Source organism: Pteronotus mesoamericanus, unplaced genomic scaffold (genome assembly GCF_021234165.1).
Source record: "Pteronotus mesoamericanus isolate MK-2021 breed Mesoamerican mustached bat unplaced genomic scaffold, CSHL_Meso_final scaffold_636, whole genome shotgun sequence".
NCBI classification, from domain to species: Eukaryota; Metazoa; Chordata; class Mammalia; order Chiroptera; family Mormoopidae; genus Pteronotus; species Pteronotus mesoamericanus.
In genome coordinates this window covers 3,620,143-3,644,859 of record NW_026555324.1, presented here as the reverse complement: position 1 = coordinate 3,644,859, position 24,717 = coordinate 3,620,143, and the positions used below count along the sequence as shown (strand labels likewise).

Genomic DNA, 24,717 nt, shown 5'->3' with positions numbered 1-24,717 from the left:
AACAGGAGGGGAAATCTGCAGCTCTTGATTTTGCTGCCCTATCACAGGTCCCTGTTCTTCATTCGAAGTGTCTTCACCAAACATCAGTCCAAAGGAGGAACAAAAAGCAAAGGTCCAAATATTAAAATAATTCACATATAACTATATTCTTTCCTGAACTTGCCATACATGAAATTTATCCCAAATATTTATCAGTATAGAAAATAGAAAAAGGCTCCTACACTTACCATGCCAAAAAAGGAGCTTTGTCAGAGGGAAAAGCAGAATGTATATAATGGACTAGGGATATAAAGGACTATCTCAGGCACTGGGAAAACCCTAATACAAAACTGTCATTTTCCAATGGTCCCATAAGTATAAATAAATAGAAGATTATAGAAAGATATTTAACCTAAATGCATATAAAAAACAGACTTCAATTCATCTATGTATCTATTAATAACAGGCTTCAAGACAGAGACAAAATATTAAATGTTTTAAGAAAACAGCACTACCTATTAACTTTATGTACTATTGTTGAAAGATTCTCATTATTGTCTCATGTGAGTATTCATTTCTGAAAGTAATTAGTAGAAATCCACAGTCCAATAATGAAGTACAGAAAAAGCTTCAATAAACACAACATATTTATAACATTAAGGAGAACTCATTCACGTTGAAAACTTTCTGGCACATTATATGTGGACTAATTTCTATCAAGCTTTCTCACATTACTAACATTTTAATTTCTTTTTTGAAGGAAACTTTCACTTGTAAGACTGTGAACCAACTCAAATCTTTTCTCAAACTGTTTACATTCTAGAGTTTTTATCCAGTGAGTCCTTTTATGATCTTGAGAGGAACTGGGAAAAGTGTACCTCTCCCAAATTCTGCACATTAATATGGTTTTTCTCCAGTGTGCATTTTCACATTTTGAAAGGTTGTGTGATAAATGAAGACTTTTCCAAATTGCTTACATATATGGGGTTCTCTCCAGTGTGAGTTCTTTCATGTTTTCGAAGGTAACGGAGACAAGTAAATGCTTTACTACATTTTTTACATACATATGGCTTCTCCCCAGTGTGATTTCTTTCATGTGTTTGATAACTTCGATACCACCTGAAGGCTTTCCCACATTCCTTACATTCATAGGGTTTGTCCACAGTGTGAGTTTTTTCATGTGTTTGCAGGGAACTGTGATCTCCGTAGGCTTTCCCACACTCCTTACATTCAAAGGGTTTTTCTCCAGTGTGATTTCTTTCATGTTTCTGAAGATCACTAGGATACCTAAATGTTTTATTACAATTTTTACATTGATAGGGTTTCTTTCCAGTGTGATTTATTTCATGTTTTCGAAGATAATGGAGACAAGTAAATGCTTTACTACATTTTTTACATACATAGGGTTTCTCTCCAGTGTGATTACTTTCATGTGTTTGGAAACTTTGATAACATCTGTAGGATTTTCCACATTCCTTACATTCATAAGGTTTCTCTCCAGTATGAATCCTTTCATGTATTCGTAAGGAACTGAGATATCTATAGGCTTTCCCACATTCCTTACATTCATAGGATTTCTCTCCTGTATGCGTCCTTTTGTGATATCGAAGAGAACTGGGATAACCAAATGTTTTGCTACATATTTTACATTGATAGGGTTTCTCTCCAGTGTGATTTCTTTCATGTATTTGGACACACTGATGAGAACTGAAAGCTTTTCCACATTCCTTACATTCATAGGGTTTCTCTCCAATATGGGTTCTTTGATGTGTTTGTAGGGAACTGGGATCTCTGTAGGCTTTCCCACACTCCAGACATCCAAAGGGTTTCTCTCCAGTGTGATTTCTTTCATGTTTTTGAAGATCACTGGGATACCTAAATGCTTTACTACACTTTTTACATTCATAGGGTTTCTTTCCAGTGTGATTTCTTTCATGTTTTCGAAGATAACGGAGACAACTAAATGTTTTACCACATTGTTTACATACATATGGTTTCACTTCTCTGTGATTTCTTTCATGTTTTCGAAAACTTTGATAACATATGAAGACTCCTGCACACTCCTTACATTGATAGGGCTTCTCTCCAGTAAATTTACTTTCATGTCTTCGATAATTTTGATAATATCTGAAGGTTTTTCCACACTCCTTACATTCATAGGGTTTTTCTCCAGTGTGAATTTTTTCATGACGTCGAAGAGAACTGAGACAACTGAATGCTTTACCACATTGTTTACATTTATAAGGTTTTTCTCCAGTGTGGGATCTTTCATGTATTTGAAATGAATTTGAAGAACTAAAGGTTTTCCCACATTCCTTACATTTATAGGCTTCTTCTCCATTGGGATTTCTTTCACGTTTGTCAAAACACTGAAGATAACTGAAGGCTCTCTCACATGCATCATAATTATATAGTTTGTTTCCATAATTTTGATGACCACATGCTTTGTGTCCAGTGTGACATCGGACGTGCCCATTAGGGGATGAATGATGCATGAAGACTTTCCCACACATGCTGTATTCCCAGGGTTTTCCTCCTGGAGGAGTTTTCTTCTTCAGATGGAGATTTGGAATAAGGCTGAAGTTTTCCGCATATTGACTACTCTCTTTCCCTTCACAGATTCTCTCTAATGTTGGATTTCTATAAAAATTGAGAAGTACATTACTTTTTCATTAATGATTTTTAAATTATTAGTACAATATTTGAACTATATTTTCAAGATTTATAGCAAAAATATAGATTTTCTCCTTGTCTGAATGAATGATTAGAAACTTAATGTACTGAATGCTTTGCAAGAGGAGTTTACCTTTGCTACTATCAAAACAGTGATATTCATCTAAGGGGTTTATCAACACTCTTTTGATTCAAATTACTTTTCAAACATTGAACTTTGTCATATATAAGAAAATACGTGGAAATTTTCTGAGAAGTAATAAAATTCGAAGAAGAAATTATTTTGGTTGCTTCTTTTTAAATTTGGTAGCATAACAATTTCCTAAAAAAAGATAGTGCTTTGTATTGTGAGTGTGACTCACCTTTGTTTTCTCCTTTGATTTTTGTACTGATCTTCAATGCCATGATCTTCCCATTTCTTTCCTAAAATGCAGACCCAGAAAATTGATTCCAAAGTATTAGAAATTCTAGAAAAATCATTAGATTCTAGTTCTATGATGAGCTGTGACCATGCCCAGTTTGGTTACCAATGTCCTCCCTTCCCACATCCCGCATCTAAGATCAATGTTGATGGCCAAAAAACACCTGTCCTCTGATTAACAAAGTAAAGATAACTTGTCATGCTTACCTATGGAGGCCAGGTTCCTGAAGGTTTCCTGCATCACATCTCTGTAGAGTTTCTTCTGTGGAGAATCCAGTAAGGCCCACTCCTCCAGACTGAAGTTCACAGCCACATCCTCAAAGGCCACCAAATCCTAAAAACCCAAAATATGTGTACTGTTCAATGGGTGAGAATGACAGCAGTGGACACCTAGACCCCATTTATAGGAAGGTCATGTATAGTTCTATTGTCTCCCTACATCTATTCTATGATTTGATTATAAGAAACTCACTCTCTGTCCACACTTGTTTCCTCATAAATTTAACACCATCATGAATGCATGAAAATTGTTTACACGTTGTTACTATACTCACACCTTTTTTTTTTTTCTAATGGCAGGGTTCAGAGCATGTTTGAAAATAACAGCATTACTATTCAAATGAAATATTATCATTGTAAGGCCATCAATTCTTTTTGAGAAACGGTTTTTCATCTCCTTCCTCTCTGCCCACCATTTACAGCATTCCATGAGGCAGATGTTTACATCTGCAATGAGGTTTTAATGAATAAAAACACAGTGAAGAGCTACAAGCTTTTTGTTCTAGTTCCTTCCCAAACATGAGCATCCAAGAGGCGTGTGGAAATCCAACTTGTAACAAAGCCCATCTGGCCATATTGTCCTAAATTCCTCCAGGATGTGAGAAGTAACCACAGGCAGCTGGTTGCATGGAAATCTCCTTGTGGAAAAGCACTGCTCTTACCCTGTGAAGTATTTTCCACAGACTGTTTTTCCTTTCTCTTTGTCTCATTTGATGGCCTAAAAAGTTATTTCAGACTTAAAGCTCAGACACAAAGTAGAAGGCATGACAAATTACATAACAAAATCCCTACACATGCCTCAGGGCTGGTTCTCGGCACACACAGGCACACGCTGAGATAATAATATAGCAGAAGAGCTCTTTCCAGCACAACTATAATACTCTTTCATGGGAGCTGCTGACATGGAGGATCAGAATAAGAGGTTTAGGGTGCAAGAGAGCTCATGATTATAAAATATGTAAAGGTTGCAGCAGTGATTTCCTTCAAAAGAGCATATAACATCCATTCTCCAATCAGCAGGAAGTGTCTCCTGAACAGCCACTCTGTGGGCCACCCTCCCTTCTGTCATTTCCAAACTCCTGGTGGAGTCAAGGAACAGCATAGCTCAACCTTGAGCATGAGAACCCTCTGCAGATGGCAGCACACCCAACCTATAGGGTATGTATGGGTTTATTACTGTCCCAAAAGAGGTGACTGGACAGAGTAAGGCAGGTCTCTCAGGAGGGTATTGAATAGCCTGCAAGAGAAGAGAGGTGCAGGTTACAGGGTGAGCTAGGGTGAGCATTAGCACACGGGAGCAGAAGCTTGTGAGGATTTAGTCACAAGGAGGGCGCACTGAGGCTTTCTCATCACCTTATATAGACGTGGAGCACAAGCAAAAAGAGCAGGAATGAGGCTCTAGAGCTCTCAGCAATCGATCATCAAGAATTAAAGCAGGCTGCCCTAGCTGGTATGGTCCAGTGGATTGGGCATCATCCCACAGACATGAAAGGTCGGATTGATTCCCACTCAGGGCACATGCCTGGGTTGCAGATTCCGTCCTGAGTTAGAGTGCATGCAGGTGGCAACCCATCGATGTTTCTCACATCAGTGTTTCTGCCTCCCTTACTCTTTCTTTAAAATCAATAAAAGAAGGAAATTAAGAATGAGAGCAAGAAAAAAATCAGAGTGGGAGACTGACGGTTTCTGGCCTGACATTTAAGTAACTTAGAAGTTGTCATTCCCAAACTCACAAAAAAAACCAACAAAAAAAAAAAACCACCTAAAAAATTTGAAAGGAACTTCTCTTCTTAGATGTATCAAAGCATTTAGGTCACAGGGCAACTCGATGTCACCAAAATTGGAAAAGAGAAAATAAACTTGGCATTTAGAAAAATATCCCAAATATTCTGTTGTAAATATGGCCTGTACTCAAAAAAAATCTATTTCAGCCCTAACTGGTATGGCGCAGTGGATTGAGCAGTGTCCTGTGAACCTAAAGATTGCTAGTTTGATTCCCGGTCAGGGCGCATGCCTCAGTTGCAGACCAGGTTCCCAGTTGGGGTTGTGTGAGAGGCAACCAATCAATGTATCTCTCACACACTGATGTTTCTCTCCCCCTCCTTTTCCCTCTCTCTGAAAGCAAATAAAATCTTTAAAAAAATCTATCTCAGCAAAGTCTAATGCAAAGGCCAAAAACAAACAAACAAACAAAAAAGGATCAAAAAAGCAGAACACAATATCTATAATCCCTAGATACCTTCTTTAAACAGAAGGTTAAATACACCTGATGGAACTACCTGAGAAACATAAAAGACAGAAAGACAATAAAGTAACACTCACTGAGATTTCCTCAAATTAATGACAGATGGCACACTGCAGATACAGGATGAACACAGAACACTAAACACATCATACAATAGATGACATCTTGTTTACAATATTAGAAATCATGTATTTAGTGATTTCAAGCTATGGACAACTGAAATAAATGAAAGCAATGTGACAAGGAACAAAGCGGGGGAATTGGGAATAGTGGTGTAAGGTGGTTGCACAACCAGTGAAGGGGTACAATGTGACTTGACAAAGGTGGCGGCGAAGTTGTAAATGTATCCGCAAAACTCAAAGGCAACCACTAAAATGTTTAAGAAAATATGTGTATTTGATGTAAGAGAGGAGAAAATAAATCAGGTCAAATGCTCAATTAAAGTCAAAGAATGAAGAAAAAAGGTTGAAAACGAAGAAGAAACAAAGAGCAAGGGCAACAAATGAAACACAGAACAAGTTATGGCAGATATTAATCCAACTGTATCAATCACCACTTTAATCATCAATGGCCTCACTACAACTGAAAGACAAATAAAGTACTGGACTATCAGATTTTAAAATGACAATTATATGTTGCCCACAATAATAAGCCCACTTTAAATATGAAGACCCAGATAGGTGAAAGGTAAAGGCATAGAAAAAAATGTAATGTGGGAGGTGGGGGGTGGGTAAGGCAGGGGAGAGTAATGGGGGGAAAATGGGAACAACTGTAATTGAACAACAATTAAGAAAAAAAGAAAGCTGGCATAAATATATGAATTTCAGACAATGCAGGTTTCAGACCAAAAGAAAAAGAACTCATAGGTAAAGACAGACATTACATAATGATAAAGAGGTCCATTCTCCAAGAAGGCACAGCAGTTCTTTATATGCTTCTACATAACAGTACAGGGGTAAAATACTTGAGGCAGGGGCAGACAAACTGCAAGGAGAAATAGCTGAGCCCACTAGGATTGCTGTAGATTTAAACACTCTATCACAAATTATAAATTCCAGCAGAAAGAAATCACAAAGAACAGGGTTTAACTGAACACTGTCATGTAACAACAAAATTTAATTTAAAAATTATAATATGTGATTAAAATCTATGCCTTAAAAATTTAAATTATGGGTCTACTTCATACAGCAACAAGAGAATACACATTCTTCTCAAGTTCACATGGAACACTCACCAAGACAGAACACATTCTGGGACATAAAACACATCTTAACAAATTTGAAAGGACAGAAATCATACAAAATAAGCTCTTACACCACAGACATTAAGCTAGAAATCAGTAATAGCAAAAGAGTTGGAAAACATCCAAATATGTGGAGATTCAGCAACATAAATGTAAATAATACACAGGATCAAAGAAGTTGCCTTAAAATAAATGAAAAATTATTTGAACTAAATGAAATGAAACTACAACTTTACAAAGGTTGTGGGATGCAGCAAAAGCAATACCTAAAGAAAAATTTATGCCATTGAACAAATACACTGGGCAAAAGAAAGATCTACAATCATATAATGTAAGGATCTATTTTAGGAAGCAATAAAAAGCCAAGCACATTAAACCCAAAATAAGTGCTAAAAGTTAGAATAGAAAATTAGGGGGAAAAAATCAATGCAATTGTAAACACAAAACAAAAAAGCTGTTTTTTGAGACAATTAATAAAATTGACAAGCATCTACTCAACAAAATGAAGGAAAGGGAGACAAAAATTGCAACGTAAGGCCATCACGGGTAAGTCTAAGGAGCTCAGAGAGGTGGTTAATGAAGTGTCTATAGTGAAGGGGTCTCTGAGGATGCCATCAGGGGTGCCTGTCCTGTGACAACTGAAACGGTCTAGAGCCTTCTATGGTAGGAACACCCACTCAAGGTGGAGCAGATTGTGAGTAACAGCATAAATGGGTTCAAATAAAATTAGTAAATAAGGAATATGCTGCCTCCCAAACACAAAAGAATCTAGACAATGTGTGGGAGCTGAGAGAGACTATAGCTATTTCTTCATGGTGTCACAAAGTGAATCGTCTTCTGTTTATTAAATAATTTTTTTAAATGTAACCAAGGCCTAGGGCCTCACCATGTGTGTGGGGCAACAGCTCATCCACTTTTTCTGATCCCCTTTTCCCATATATGTATGCCCTGAATGTCAAACGAATGCCCACAAAGTGCCATGAGTGTCACATCATACCTGTCCTCCTGGAGCAAGGTCTAGAGGACCTCAAGTCCATTTGAGTGAGAGACCGCCCCCATGGAAATGGCTGCTATGCAGGATTTAAGGACCCTGGGCTTAAGTCTAGTTTAAACTAATACCTTTGCTGTGCCACCATGAGACTGTGGGTGTTGACTCCAGTATATCAGAGAGTCGGGATCTTGGATGCAGTACAGACGCAGGTGCAGCAGCAGACGTACTTAAGGGTCCTGGGAAGTCCTCATATTAGGGAAGTGGACTTGGCCTACCATTTATGGGCTGCCTTTTCCATCTCTGCTCTTTCCCTCTGAAATACCTGCTCTTTAAAAAGTGACCATCTGATGGGCTCCTCTCATTCTTGGGGTATAATCATTCTTAAACCCCTCCTAGGACAGACCCACCTGAATGTCCTACTGTCCTGTCCGTGACCTCAGCCTCATTCACACCTTCATGCTAATGACACATATAGGTTCCAGCCAAGACACTGACCCAGGTCCACTTTAAGGAGGGTCTGATTCCCATACTCCTGCTCCCAAAGGATGAGAAATTGCCTTAAACTGTCAACTCAAGAGTCCTCTGAATACAGCACCCAGGCTCGGTGGGGTCAGCAATACAACCCAGGGCAGCACGGCTCCCGGGAGGGCACCCAGCAAGCAGCTGCTCACAGAGCAGGAGCCACCAGGTTCTCGGCAGCCTGGCAGACAAGGACCAGGGGGAGAGGGAGGCTGAGGCAGGAGTTGTCAGTAAACAAACACGTGGAGCCTGACCACCCACGACAAGAACAAACACAAGTATGAAAAATATGCAATCCTACTAGCTTGTTTTTATATAAAGACACAGAAAGACACACTAACAGCGTAAGCAAGAAGCGATCAAAACTGGTCATTTGAAGGTGGAGGGAGTTGGAGCAGAGCAGGGTATGGAGGCAGCAACCTTCGATTAGCTTCCTTTCAGGCGTTTTAAAAAACGTTCCCATTCATTATTTATTTAAAACAAGAACAGAAATTTATATACACCCTATTTCCTGTGGTTAATCAACTTTGCTTTTTAAATTAATTGTTTTAAACTTTTCTACATTACAAACCACTTTAAAGTTTAAGCCTTTAAAAATTAAATGATCTGCAAGAATATGAAAAACTTACAAATCCCTTTCTTAAAAAAAAAAAAAACCCAAAGGGAATTATAATATTTTTCCATCCGCTATATTTCACACTCTGGGCATTTATGCATTAAGAGTTTGCAACTCAGCCCTATACTAGAAATTTCAAAAATTTACATAAGCTTTGATGTGTTTCTTCATAGCAATGAAAATCAAAAAACAATTGTTGTTTTCCTCCCATCCTGTAAAATAGGAGTTTTATTTACTTTAAGAATAGTATAACCTTTTACATGTCACAGTTCCCTAGGGACAGGCACATACAAAACTGACGTACAAATGGAAAGTGCACCTGAGAACTTAAAAACACCCATCTCATACCTTCATGCTTTCTTGCCTGAACAAAAATGAAATTTTATTTATTTGCACAATCTTGCTTTATTCACATCATTTCCCTCAATGAAGTTGTATTTTAAAATCCAAGTACTAATGGGAATGAGAGCTAAAGGGCTGCAATATTCAAGAGAAAAAAGAATCCAAGGAAAAGACAGCAATGGTGGAATCAAAACAGAGAAGCAGCCTGCTTCCCTACAGCTAAGGAAAAACCCACATTGAGGAGGCTGAACACAATCACAAACCTGGAGTCTGGACGCCCCTTTCTGAGACAGAACCCCCAGAGTGGAAAGGAGGGGGAGACACCCTAGCAGCCCCAGGAGCGAACTCTGGGAGCTCCACACGCTCCCCTCTCCTCTAAGCAGAGAGGCGTTCCGTCCCCCAGGCTTCCGTTCTCACCGTGAAGGAACTCCACCCTGATTCAGCTTAAGGCCCTGAACCAAATTCTTCCCCAATTCATCAAACCTTTATCCAGAAGTCAGAATCCCTGATCTTCACAGACTTTCTCAATGTGCAAAAATTACACTTGAGTGCACCTACACTGTGGGTGCAAAACTCAAACCTCAGGTCTAAAAATGTCTGGGCCTAAGAAGCTATAACCTCAAAGAGCCCATCATCACCCTCCCCACCACCCTCTCCCCCACGTGCAGGTGCACCCCAGCTTCCCAGGGCTGTGCCTTCTCTCGGTGTAAAGAGGCTGCTTCCCTGGTGGGAGAGAGCAGGCAGGACACCTGCAGGGGGAGGCTCCCCAGGAAGAGTAACTGGGCCCTCAAGCGCTCCCCCGTGCAGGCCCAAGGGGCTTCAGCTTGAGTCACTGACCACCGGTCTCTAACCCCCACCTGAGTTGCTTTGGACCACTTTTGATATTTTAAACAACAAAAGCCCAGTGTTTTAAAAATCTGCCGAAATCACATAAACCCAGCCTTATGTGTGGAAAGAAAGAAAGAAAACCGTAAAGGGTCTTTTACTAGTTCAATTAGAAAACTTATAATGCTTCTTTCAGAAAAATGTCAGTTAATTGTATTTCCAGGGAAAATACTTGGTTTGTAAATAATTAATCATACTTAAATGCTTCTAATCTGCAATTTGATTTGAAAACACCCTAAAGTAAGAAACAGACCTCAGCAACTTACTACACATGCTTAGGGGACTAAAGAGTAGAAGAATTCTATACAAATGGAATGTAGTACTGGAATTATTTTCTTTTTTCTGAAATTCACACCTCTTTATTGCCTGTTTGAAACTATCTGTATTGTTTCAAGCTCTACTGATTGAATACATTTTATCCCTATTGATCTTCTCAAGGTGACAGACCCCGGGAGGAGCAGTGCTGACAGGGGAGATCACCCAGGAAATTTTCCAAAGAGGAGCCTCTACCCAAAGGGCTTGTCCATAGGATGTCCCTGTCCAGCAAAGATCCTGGGGATTTCAAGCAATCTTATGTCAAGGATTTCAAGTTTTCCACGTGGTTGTTCTCTGTTTTCCTCTCATGTAAAATATCCACAGGCATATAAAAAAAAATCTTTAAAAATTTAAGGACTTGTCCCAGAAACAGCTAAGTTGGAGGTACACTGAGAGCCTGCTCCCCAAGTATTTGGAAAACTCGGGACAAAAAGAGTCTTCTGGGGACACAGAAAGGACTGATGTCAGGCTAAGAAATGTCCCTGTAGAATATTTTTTGTTTATTAGAGTTTATTTGCTCCAAACAGAGGATCTGCCTAAAAGCAAGCTCTCTACAGACGGAGAACATTGCTTCTCAGTAAAAGACCTTTACAAATTTCTTCCAGTTTGCAGTTTCTTTTATGCATTTGGAACTAAGGAGGGAACCGAAGGAAGATTATTACATTACTGTGGGAGAAAGCAAGGTGGGAATTGAATTACACGATACTTAACAAGATTGTGTGCTCCCTTGAGGGTGGTTATGTTTCCAAGATGTCTGAAAAAGAGGCGTTTCAAAGGTATGCTAACCTAGATGCACAAGAACAATGCACACGCCTTGCTTAAGACAAAGATAATCCTAAAGGAGTTGTGTGCCTGGGGTGTGCCCATGACCTGCCCAGTTAGGAATTTATGATTTGATCACCCTGTTAGGTTACTTTCGGTTAGATTTATTATAGGGCCCCTTTTTTCCTCCACACTGGGGACTCCGCTGACCACAGCGCCTCTCATAAATGAACCCCGGAAACCGAGTCACAATTGTCCCCTGATGACCGTCCCCGTGGTCACCGCACCATCTGGGGAGACGCGCGGCTGCGGAGCGCAGAGCTGCCGAGAGAGGCTCCGGGGCTGAAGTCTCGCGCAGTGACGGGACAGGACGCCTGGGGTTGCCCCTGCCGGCCCAGCACCCACCTCGCGAGCCTGAGGGGACCTAGTCCAGGCAGCGCCCCTAGGGACTTGGGTACTCAAGACTCCGAGGTGACTGAGGGGGTGCGTAGAGTGGAGACCCTCCACAGCCGGTTCCAACCAGTTCCGACCAGCCCCTCCTCCCATCCCCCACTGGCCCAGGCTGGGCACTCACCATTTCTAGGTCCTGGGTCTCCTTGAGTTCTTCCTATGACTCCCAAGATAGGTTACAGCGCGACAGACGCTGCAGGAGGCTCACTCGGGAGGGTGAAAAGCGGGCGACGCTGGATCCTAGGCACTTCTGCAGCTAGAAGGATGTACTAGCCCTTGCAGTGCGTTGCTCCACCCACTTGCCCCAGCGCGCTCTTGATTGGACAGGTCCCAAGCCTGAGTGACAGCCAGAAGGAGAACTCTGGCTCTGCTGAAACCGCGTCGCGTGGTGAACTGGAAGCTGACCCTGCTTGGAATGTTTGCATAAACAGAATTTGTTCTAATCCTGGGGCTGCCCATGTAGTAGACCCACCGCTTTGTGAATGCGAGGGCACAGTTGTGTGCAGGGAATCCTGACTCAGTTTCCAGATGGAACAGGTAAGTACAGACACGAAGGTGACCCAAGCGAAGCCACAATGGAACAAAAAGGTCTTATGTCCTTTAGGGGTCAATTCTGTGAGTCCACTCACGGGACTGTGACCCTTTGTTAGAAATGCAGACACTTAAATATGACTTCCCCAACTGTAATTGCGTCTGGCTCCGTTTTAGTCTTTGATCCTTGCAAGCCTAAACTTTCCATCCATCTCTTCCCCACCCCCACCATTCTGTCCTTAAGAGAAAGAATCCCAGAGCACTTAGCTAACGTGGGAAGTTCAAACCCCCAAGCATGAGCTTGGGCGCAAGGACTCTTCTCAGTCAAACCACAGGGTTAAATGTGTCCATTACGTTCTCAGATGTACATTTCACACTGGAAGGAAATTTAATTTAGATCACTTTTTGCCTGTGTCCCTAGAGAACTTTAAAATGCAAACTATAACATCCTTAAGGCAATTTATTCCTATATTTAATAATATAAGAAAAATAATAAATCATTATGTAGATGTGGGATGCACATGGAAACTTTTCTCCCAGCTTTATTGAGGTAGAATTGAAAAATAAAATTGTCTGTACAGTACTTAATAAATGTGTAATCACTATGTTGTACACCTGAGTCTAATATAATATTGTGTCAACTGTAATTGAAAAATAAATTTTAAAAAGTATGGTATGTAAAAGGAAGCAAATTTAAGTTAAAAATGAATTTAGATCAGTATACTATTAAAGGTTATATTATAACTTTTATATTTAATACATTCTTTAATAACATTCATAATATAAAGACAAAGTTTGTATTTTCCTCACTTAACAAGTGATACATGTCACTTAATTAAGTGTGCAAGAAAGAGCATGGTTTATCTGCAAAGTCAAAATGACATATTAATATTGTATTTGGGGACCAAATGTGTATTAATATGTAGACTGATATTTAACTGTGTGTTACAGCCCTCCAAACTGTTTCCATGACCTGATATTTGGAATTCTTGAATTTTGCACTTTTAAAAATCTATTACTTTGTTATTATAGTTTCCATGTTTTGCTTCTAAAAGAGGAGACAGCATTTCAGGTGGCTATTTGCAAGTGCTTCACCAAAAGTAACACACTTTGGCTTTGGATCATTTTATTTCCAATAAAGTAAAAGCCAAATTGGATAAAAGAAAAAAGTTGTCTATATTTAAAGATTACAACATGATGATTTAAGATACACATATTGTATCTTATACTTGAAATTTGCTTAAAGAGTGAACTAAGTGTTCTCACCACAACAGAAAACAGTAACTATATGATGTGATGGATGTGTTAACCCTGAAACTTTAATGTGCCTGAGAGATTGGATTGCAAAACTCTGAATGCATTTATTTATTTATATGAACAACTTTTACTGAGATGTAATCTTCATACTATGCACTACACCTAACGTGTACATGTCAAAGTGTACAATTCAATGGTTTTCAGGATATTTACATGTATGTGCAATCATCACTACAATCAATTTTTGAATATTTTTTGTCACCTTAAAAAAGCAAAGCTATGACTTCCAAACTTTTCATCTTCCTCTCCAATCCCTAACCCTGAGAAGCTGTGAGTTTACTTTCTGTCTCTACAGATTGCCCTATCCAGGGCTTTATTGCAAAAGGAATTCTATTACCTATGGTCTTTGTGAATTACTTCATTGATACAGCATAATTTTTTCAAAACCATCCAGGTCATAACATGTACCAATACTTCACTTATTTTTATGACCAAATAGTACTCCACTGGATGGATAAATTGATCTATTCACCCATTATATACCTTTAGTTTATTTCTACTTTTTGGCTACTGTGAATAATGTTGCTATAAAATTTATATACAAGTTTATGTTTAAACATGTTTTTATTTTTCTTGAGCACATACTTGTGATAGGAATTGATTAATTATATGGTAATTCTAGGTTTAATTTTTGAGGAAACTCCCAGGAGGTTTTCCATAGTGCCTACACCATTTTATATTACGCCGCCTGTGTGTAAGGGTTCACTTTTCTCCACATGCCCTTGACAATGTTTGTTACTGTCTCACTTTGATTCCAGCTGTCCTAGTGGCTGTGAAATGATATCACATTGGGGTTTTGATTGATGACTTCATTTCACTTTAGCATTTGGTGGATGAGGAATGACGTCCAACATTTTTTCATGGGCTCTTGACCATTTGTCTATCTTCCTTGGAAAAAGGTGCATTCAACCCTTTGCCATTTTTAAATTGGAGTTTTTTGACTTTCTATAACTAAGTTATAAGAGGTCTCCAGATATTTTTGATGCAAGTTTCTTATCAGATATATTTGTCAAATTCTTCCAGTCTGTGGGTTGTGTGGTTGTGTTTTCACTTTCTTGCCTTAAAAATTTACTTCTAACTGTGGTAACGTGTACATACTATAAAATTTACATTTTGACATTTTTGTAAGTGTGTTTTTCAGTAGAGAAAAGAATATTGACATTTTAAAACAAATCTCCAGGGCTACTTTCATCTTACAAAAGTGACCCTCTTACCCTGTAAGACAAAACTTCTCATTCCCCTCAGCCCAGCTTCTGGCAACAAGCATTCCACTTTTTGTCTATATAAATTTGACTGTCTACCTTATACAAATAAAACTGTACAGTGTTCGGCCTTTTCTGACAAGCTGATTTCAGTTAGCATAGTGTCCTTAAAATTCTTCCATGTCGCGGCATGTGTTAGAATTTGCTTTCTTTTTAAAGCTGGAAAATATTCTGTTGTATGGATGTGCCAGTTTTTTTTGACCCATTCATCTGATGATGAATGCTTGGGTTATTTCCTCCTTTGGGCTTTTGTGAATAGCACTAATGTAAACATGAGTAGACATATATCCGCTTGAGTTCTGGCTTTCAATTCTTTTGGGTATTTACGCCGAAGTAGAATTGCTAGATGGAATAGTAACTCAGTACTTAATTTTTAGATAAATTGTCATGTTTTCAAAGTGGCAACACAATTTTATGTTCCCAGCAGTTTTGCACAAGGGTTTCAATGGGTGTTTTCATCTTTGGGTGGTGTCCTTTGAAGTACGAAAAATCATTAATATCATGAGGTCTAAATTACTAATTTTTTTCCACTATTGCCCTTTGTGTCATATCTAATACCATTTGGTGAAATCCAAGGTCCAGAATTTTCTTCTATCTTTTATCTAGGTTTGTTTTAGTTACATCTGATGTTTAGGTTTTTGAGCCTTTCAGGTAACTTATGAGTGTGTGGTGTGATGCATACAGTACAACCTGTTTCTTTGCACGTGGTTGTCCAGTTGATCCAGCACCAATTTATAAAAAGTAATGAAAAAAATTAATTATTTCCCCATTCTTGGTACTTTTTTCAAATATTAGTTGGCAATAGATGTAGGGGGTTACAAATCTCAATCTATTCTACAGATCTGTGTGCCTATCCCAGTGTTAGTTCCAAAACACCTTGATCCTCCAAACCATCTTGATCCTCCAAACTATCTTGATCCTCTTTGGTTTATAAAAAGGTTTTGAATTCAAGAAATGTTAGACCTATTTGTTTTTCTCAAGAATGGATTTGGTGAATCTGGTTCATTTGCAATCCCACATAAATTTATGAAGCAGCTTGCCAGTTTCTATAAAGATTACAGCTGGATCATGATAGGTATTGCCCTGAATCTCTAGATCATTTTGTGGGATCATGGCACTTAATCAATGTTAAATCTTCTGATCCATGAAATTGGGATGTTTTCCCATTTATTTATACATTTATTCATTTTTTGACATGTTTGGTCATTTTCAGAGTATGCGTTTTGTACCTATTTTGTTAAATTTTTTAAAGTATTTCATTTTTTGATTATATTGTAAATGCATTTCTTAATTTCATTATCAGATTGTTCATTACAAGTGTATAGGAATATAATTGATTTTTATATTTTGACCTTGAATTCTATAATCTTGCTTAACTCAATTATTAGTTCCAAAAATTTTTTAGTGGATTCCTTAGACATTCTATTTTGTCTTGTTTTTACATACAAATACTCTGTATAAATGTTTTATTAACAGTCGAGCATCATACCTATGGGCCATGTGGTCCACCCAGACATCCAGGACCTAGTCACAAATTCAGCATGGCCTGGAGCCTCTTGTTCTGACTCCAATAGAGTGAGCACATCGCCCTCGCTCACGGGGGCCTTTCAAGTTGCGGTGATGGAGAAGCTTTGTCGTCCATGAATTCCAGGCGCGCCTGCGTGCACTGTCCCTGGGAGCCTGTCCCGCCCAACAGAAGAACCCGTTTTGTTTTTACTGACATTCTGCATGATTTTTTCTATTTCCTATTTCATTCATTTCTGCACAAATTTTTATTATTTCCTTCCCGCTTCTTTGGGTTTGGTATCATGTCAAGTCTGGTAAGATAATAGTTTAGGTTGTTGATTTTATTTTTTTGTTTGTTAATATTAGCAGAAATGACTGTAAATTTTTAATTGAATTTATTGGGTGACATTGGTTACAAGACCATACAGGATTAAAGGGTACAACTCAATAAAACATCATCTGCACACTGCACCGTGTGCCCATCACCCCAAGCAAAGCCTCCTTCTGACCCCATTCCCCCTCCCCTTTGGCCACCTCCCCCTCCCCTCGCCCCCATTTCCCTCTGGCCCTCACCACACTGTGGTCTGTGTCTGTGAGTTATCTATTCGTGTCCCTCGGCTAACCCCTTCACCTCCATGCATCCCGGCCCCCCACCCCGCCTCGCTCTGAGAGCTGTCAGTCTATTCTGTGCATCCATGCCTCTGTTTCTGTTTTGTTCGTTTATTTTTATTTGTTAGATTCTGCATATAAGTAAGATCATATGGCATTTGTTGTTCTGTGACTGGCTTAGTTCACTTAGCATGGGTCCATCCATGCTGCAAACTGTACGATTTCCTTCTTTTTTACAGCCATGTAGTAGCCCATTGTGTAAATGTACCACAGATTTTTGATCCGCTCATCTACTGATGGGCATTTGGGCTGTTTCCAAATCTTGGCTATTGTAAATAACACTGCTATGAACGTAGGGGTGCATATATTCTTTTGAGTTGGTTTTTTGTGATTCTTAAGGTATATTCCCAGAAGTAGGATTGCTGGGTCAAAAGGCTGTTTCATTTTTAATTTTTTGAGGAAACGTGATACTGTTTTCCAGTGGCTGCACCAGGCTGCACTCCCACCAACAGTGGGAGGGTCAGAGGGACGCTGAGCCCTCACTGAGGGTCCCCGCAGCCGGGCGCCTCCCTGGGCTTGGATAGTAGGCCCTGCCCCCGCTGCCCACAGAGTCTCCCCCCTCATGTGGGCCTTGGCTTTGACATGCTGAGAAGACAGGACTCACTGCCCTGGGTGGAAAAGATTGAAAAACATTTAAGGGTGCCATGAACTCTCTTCCAAATCATATTAACTTTATCATAGTAACAATGCTCTTTTTCTGTATTAAAAAAATTTTGGAACAAATTTATTAAGCACCTATGATATGCCCGGTACTAAAGACAGTGGATATCTTCCTCTCTACTCATCAGCACTTAAATACAAACATCTGCTTTCTTAAAGGAAAAAAACAACTGCTAAAATAATACCTGTTTTGATCTTCAACCAAAGTGGAATAATACATACTACCCACACACTCTCTATACACACACCACCTACACCCACTACTACAAATCTACCAAGATAACTACAAATGTGGTTCCTATGAAACTCCAGATAAATCCAGATCTATCTGGATTTATCTCCTTCATCCCAGATCTATCAAGATATAATTGGCATATAACATTGTGTAAGCTTAAGGTATACAGCATTATGATTTGATATATGTGTATATTGTAAAATGCTGACCACAATATGTTAGTTTTTTTAATCACCTCACAGTATGAGTGCGCGCATGCATATGTGCTGTGGGGTCAACTGCAGCTTCTTGGAAGGTGGCAGAGCTTCCTTTGTCTTGGGAATTCATTACTGCCCACTCATTGGGCTTAGCTCTCCTACGTTTTGTCCAGCCAATTCCAATAGAAACAATACTACACCATATGGGATTTCAAATTTTTGAACAAAAACATTTTAAAAGTAAACACAAATAGAGCCAGTGCGCTTTTATAACAATATATTAAAACTCAAGAAATCCAACATTCCCATTGGAAGTGTAACCCAGACCAGAATGATGAGTAAGATAGAGTCTGTCCAGATGCACTGGAAGGGGCAGGGGCTCCGTGCCCCTGAGTTGCGCGTGCCAGTTCTTGATTGTGGGGTGGGTCCTCGGGGACAATCCCCTTAGGAGAGACATCTCTGAGCCTCCTGGATGATCTGCAGATTCAGGGCGGGAGGCAGAGGTCTAAATGCAGAGCAGGGCCAGGGCCCCAGGCTGCAGTGGTCCAGGCTGAATTCAGCCGGCAAGGGGCGCATTGCCAGCTTTGTCTCGGGAAGCCCAGAGCAGCTCTGGGGGGCAGTGGCCTGGGCCTGGACGGAGGTTTGAAGAGGGCGCTCAGGGAAGATGGGCTGAGGCCCAGGATGCAGCGTGCTGAGGGTCCCAAGGGGAGTTGGAGGCCTAGTGGAGCTTCCCCCTCCTCTTCTTCACGTGGGACGTGCACATGCTCTGCTCTCTGGGCTAAAATAGTTCAGTCTTCAGTATTGAACTCCCACGTGGTATGGGCCCCCTGGTGTGGGCAGGGAACGCCAGGTCCTCACAGGAGCTCAGGATGTGCACAGCACAACCATGTCGCTGAGTGTGAGCCGCAGGGCTCCGTGCGGGGCCAGGACAGGACCTCCCGGGGCAGCTGGAAGCCTTTTCTTAGTTGCTTATGGTTTTTTTTGAGGTGAGAGATTGGGTTTTAGGTGAGGAAAGAATGGACATATTAGTTTTTCATATTCATTTTCATTTGCTATGTACATTTTTTTTTTTTGTATTGCGAAGCCAGTGGAGAATGATCCAAGTCGTGCAATTTTCCAGGGTTCGCCCTCACAGTCAGAGCGCACACCTACCCATTCAGAATGGATAATGTTTTTATGGGTGTTAGTATTCCAATAAATTCCAACATAATATTTCATTAAAGAGCTGTTATATCTATGTTCTCAAATGAGATATACACTTCTAGATCTTTATTTTTTTGTCCTTGAGTAATATGTTAATTCAGAATTTCATATAATATCATTATATATAATACACACATACACACATACACACACACGCGGGTGTTTGAAATTTGACTCATTGGTGCTTTCTCCTGGTCACACCCTTAAAACCCAAGAAAATCCTGCCCGAGAAGAGCACTCAGCTCCCACACGCTACTCTCTCCACAGATACAGAGCCAGCCACAGTGCAAGGAGCTTCATGCCCAGAGCCACCACTGGCCCTGGAATTGTCCCCTGCCCCAGGTAAGTCCCCAACTTCCTAGAGGGCTATGGGAGGGCTGTGCTGCCTGAGCTCCACATCCCAAGAGACATCTAGGACATGTCCTTCCAGATGCTCACAGGAGGTACAACGTATGATTTCAGGTGTGACAGGGGACCACAGAAGCTTCCATGCTAGCAGATGGCAATGTCTGAATTTCCTTAATCTCAGTCCCTTAAAAGTGCAGACCTTAAGGTGGTTCAGAAGCATTGGACATTCCCAAGATCACAAACCAGAAACCCAGGCCTGTTTTGATTGGTGTTCATGCTCCGTCCCACCGCTTCTGTAATTCTGCCGTCTCTGAGGTTTTGCCTCAGGCACAGGGGACACCAGCCCACAGGTGTTGTAGGTTTATGTCATACACACCTGCCGATGTCCCCAGGAATTAGTCTCTGGCATTAATTCCCCTGTGCCCGGATTGGGACACTGCAAAGGCCCTGAGAGGCACAACGGCTTTTCCAGGACACAGAATGGTCAGAATATAACAGGTCTAAACTCAGCTCTGTCTCCTCAAAGCTCGGACCCTGGGTACATTTCTACAGAGCAATGTGGAAGGCTGTGTCCGACGCCTGTGTACAGTTACAGAGGTGACATGGGTGAGGAGGGTGAGCCGTCACCGGCCCAGAGGGGGCTCTGAGTGGGTCTGATTGAAGGAAGGGGCCCAGTTAATGGACTCCTTTTTTTTTTTTAAGATTTTATTTATTTATTTTTAGAGAAAGGAAGGGAGAAAAAGAGGGAAAGAAACATCAATGTGTGGTTTGATGTCCCTAGCTGGGGACCTGGCCCACAACCCAGGCATGTGCCCTGACTGGGAATCGAACACACAACCCTTTGGTTTGCAAGTTGGCGCTCAGTCCACACCAGCCGGGGCCAGATAATGGACTCTTGAGGAAGGTGACCTCATATCCTTGGTGACAGAAGAAGACAGAAGATAGAACTCTGGTAACCAGGTACGCACATTCTGGAGACTGGCCTCTCTCCGGCTCACTTGGCTGGAGGCAGATGAGAGAGCAGCATGTTCCCAGTTCCCTCCCAACTTCCCAAGGCTGTGGATTCTGGAAAGCTGGTTGGGAAAGCTGTTTCACTCACTGTAGACAGTGGCTCTGACCGCCCCTCCAACACCCGCGCTCCTCGAGCAGCATGTAACCTCTGGTAACGTATGGCCACGCAGGGCAGGCCAGTCGAGGTAAGACCACCGCTGTGATCCCCCATGGGCAGCCGCTCAGCCCTCGCCTCTTCTTGTGTGTGCGCACTGGGGTGGGAGACAACGGCGGGGGGCCCTGCCTGGGCAACAGCAGCAGCAATTTCTTAGGTGTTGGAAGCCCGGTGGGTCTGTCAAGTTACAGCCCAAGTCATCGTTGGCAGATAAGAAGCAAGGGCTGGGACAAGCTTCTTTACCGACCTGTAATCCTGGGCCCTTGAGGTGTCATTTGTTCCCTCCCAGCTGGAGGTCTCCGCAGATGCCCCTCTGACCCTGATCAGGGGGACAGGATTTATGATGAGTTTACCTCTGCGGTCATGCCCAGGCCGGTCTCTAGTGTTGCTGGTCCCTGTGCGGGACACCAGACAGTGTCTCTACAGAGCTCAACCCAGGAGACCGCGGGGGGACAGGTGGACAGGTGCAGCTCCTCCATCTCCCTGGGCAGGTGCAACAGGCCACCAACAGTCAGTGCCAGGTAGAGGGGACAGTGGGCACAGACGGGTGTGCACACCCAGGACCTCAGTGGGCCCGGAACCTGGACTCAAACCCGGGGCCTCCTTGGGGCCCTCCCAGGCTTTTCCACAAGAGTGTCCCACTGTCCCACTCCCAGAAGAACCCGACCCTCCATTCTCCCCACCACCAGCTACGTGAAAGGGTAGAGAGCAGCCCTCACATATTTGTGAGATTAGAAGAAGCGGTATGTTGTTTGACTTCACCCTAGGCCATGAGCATCTTGTATTTTGCTGCTGTTTTGATTGTTTGAACTACCTGCCCCAGGTGTCCTGTGTAGCAGTCAGTTTCACTGTCCCTTCAGAACTTCTCCAAGCCTCACACACATCACACTTAATAGGATGGTTTGTACATGAAAAGGAAAACGATTAAACTATTGCATAGGTTTCTGTGCAACTTGTCATCTCACAGACCAGGGCTCCCCACGGCCAGGAGCTGGGGCCTCGCTTGCCCCATGATGTCCCACAGGGAGGCTGTCAGCCGCACTGATGTGGTCTCCCAGCGCCGCTTCCCCTCGGCCTGAGTCAGTTCAGTCGCTGTGTCTGCAGGCCTGTCGGGAACCTCTGTGTCCTGACGGGCGCTATTAATTTACTCGGGCTGCCATAACGTAGTTCCATGTTGGTTGGGGTAGACAACAAACATTTATTTTCTCACAGTTCTGGAAGCTAGAAATTTTAGATCAGGGTGCAAGCAGTTCCGGTTCTTCCAGAGGCCCTTCTGCTTGTCTTGTAAAGGAGCGGCTTTGATCTCTGTGCTTCTCTGTGACCCTACATGCTCTTATAAGGACACCAGTCATATTGGATTAGGGCCCACCCCAATGAACTCACTCAACCTTATTTCCTTTAGGGCCATGTATTTGTACAGGCCCATTCTGAGGTCATTGGCCTTCAGACATCGACACGTGAGTTTGAGAGACAAAATTCAGCTCTTAACACACACTAATCCGTGGCTGAAGAGTGGCCCAGGGAGAGGACTGCTGGTGGAAGGCTATGCATGTGTAACATTTTCATGGATACGAAGCCACAGCCAGATTCCGAACAGAAAAGGCTGTTGCAGTGACATTGTCCCCTGTACTCTCTGGTGGTGGCTGCTTCCTCGCCTTCAGCCCGACTTGGAAGTTATCATTTTGTAAAATTGAAACCAACGTGGTGTCAGGTTGTCCAATGCTGTCATGGTTGTCCTTGATTTGCAATGGCCCCAGTGATACTTTCTGTCACCTGTCAGCTGTTTACCATGTACTCTTCTCCGAGTCATCTGCCCAGATCCTTTCCATGGGATGGACTGTCTTCCTTCCTGAAATCTCCAAGCAGTCGTCCCTTTGCTAAATCTGGAACCTCCATAAAGAGGGTCTCAAAACGCAATTTAATATAAAAGGAAGAACGATCTGCATTCTTATGGAAATTAAGAGGGCTCTCAGAGAGTGTGTCTGCCCTGTACAAGGTCCCCAAACAGGGGAGGGGTGACGCTCCTCAGAAGCTTTCGGTCCCCGGCAGGGGCAGATGAAGCCTCAGTGGCCCAGAGGGAACATGGCGCAGCCCTGCTCTGGACAGCTCCCAGCCTAGTCCTGCAGGGTCTTGAGCGGTCACTTGACATCCCTAAGCCACTGCTTTCTCATCTCTATAATTGGGTTGTTCGTTGGGACAATGCTCTTAATACAGACTATTAATGCACACAGGCCTTTCCTCAGACCAAAAAAAAAAGTCTTAAAGGGAATGATTACATAATCCTTCCCTGCCCCCTAAACTCAAATTATACTTTGAAAGCCCAGAATCTTTTTCAGCTTGGCCACTACTGTCCTTCCGCACACAACCCTGAGTGGCTGGGAGCTCCTGGGTGAGCTCCAGGCCTCGATCCTTCCCGTGGCTCGTGGTGATGGGAAAACTGTTTGAGGTGGGGCCAGGGGCTGGAGTTCCCTCTAAGGCGGTAGCATCTTTTCTGACTCCGGAAAAGCCCAGGGAAAGTCAGGCATGTTCCACACCAGCGCCAGCGCCACAGCAAGGACCAGCCCCGGGCTAGCGCCAGCTCCAGCTCTAATTCTGCCACCTGTGCAAGGGCCGGAGCCAATGTCACCTCCATCAGTCCCTGTGGAGCTGGAGTGAGTGCCAACATCAGCTCCAGCCCCAGGGCCCGCTGCTGAGCTGGAGCCAGCTGGACCTTTGGCTTCAAAGCAAATTCCCTCTCCAGCTGCACCAGTAACGACAGAGCCAGCTTCAGCCCCAGAGCCTCTGGCCCCGGGGCTGTGACCACAAGAACCCACTGAGCAAGAGGAAGCCTAACCTCTCGGGTTCCCTCCTCAGCTGGCGGCGGGGTGGTTGACGCTGATGGATGCAGTGAGCCTCTGGGCTGGGGTGACAGGCCTTCCCTTTGCCATCAGCTTCCCCATACCTGCCATTTGCTGATCTGGAATGTATGATTTTGCCCAAATCCCAGATCCCCCATTTTCTTACTGTGTGACCTGGGCAACTTTCTTAACCCCCAAGACTTCAGTGTCCACACAGGGACAGTAGAGCTGGACACTGAGAGGACCTGGCAGGCAGAGGGGCCAAGCACATCGATGAGGTGGCACAGAGAGAAGGTGGGCAAGGCCCCACCTGCTCATGAGGGAGGGCGGCTCCCTGAGGTGCTGCCTGGTCCTTGGGTCAGCCACCCATTTGCCCAGGGGGCATCAAGAGCCTGGGCACTTATTAGGCACCCAGTGTATACTTGTCCACATGAGAGTCAAACAAAGCCCCTGGTTTTAGCTGCCACAAAAGAATGTGCATCTGAAGGGGGAGTCTGAGTAGAAGAGTCATCAGAATGGGCGGAAGCTGCCGCTTAGAACGGGCAGGGGTGAGCCACCATCTGGCACTTAGAGGAAATGAAGCTGGGCTGGTGCAAATGTCACTCTCCCTTTCCAGCCAGGGCCCTCAGTGGACAAAGGAAAAACAAAACAAAAATTCCCACAAAGCTCACTCCACGTGCCACATGCTCAGCTTCATGGGCTCTAGTGACCCACCGGGGACTGTGGATGCTGAGCCGGTCCTATGAGGTTTGGCGACCCTCCCTGTCCTTCTCAGGATCTGTTCAAGAAGGTGGCACCCCTTCACTGCTGGGCTTCCATCTGTCCCCATGGGACCAGCAGGGGCAATGAACACCTGGTGCCCCATCTGTGCCACTGTCTCCCTCTTCAACAACGTGGCCAATTGTGTCATTACTACACTTCTCGGGGACCCAAGTATGGTGGCCCAGGACAGGGACAGGGTGGTGGAGCTGTGGATCAAGGTGGCCCAGGGATCTATGGAGCCCTGGGAAATTCACATTCACTTTCCCTGCTCTCAGGATTGGAGGCTGGGGTCTGGCCCCCTTGAC

The 24,717-nt window shown here is 42.8% G+C and overlaps 1 protein-coding gene across 1 annotated transcript; it reads right to left on the bottom strand.

The window, feature by feature from the left end:
* Nucleotides 1-807: 807 nt before the first annotated feature.
* On the bottom strand, nt 808-24,479 carry LOC129061496 (zinc finger protein 709-like). The gene is given in 9 exon segments (XM_054562157.1): nt 808-968; nt 971-2,619; nt 3,015-3,075; nt 3,281-3,407; nt 20,748-20,942; nt 21,167-21,296; nt 23,125-23,250; nt 23,348-23,606; nt 24,365-24,479. Coding segments are annotated over 9 exon segments (2,823 nt in total).
* Nucleotides 24,480-24,717: the final 238 nt, after the last annotated feature.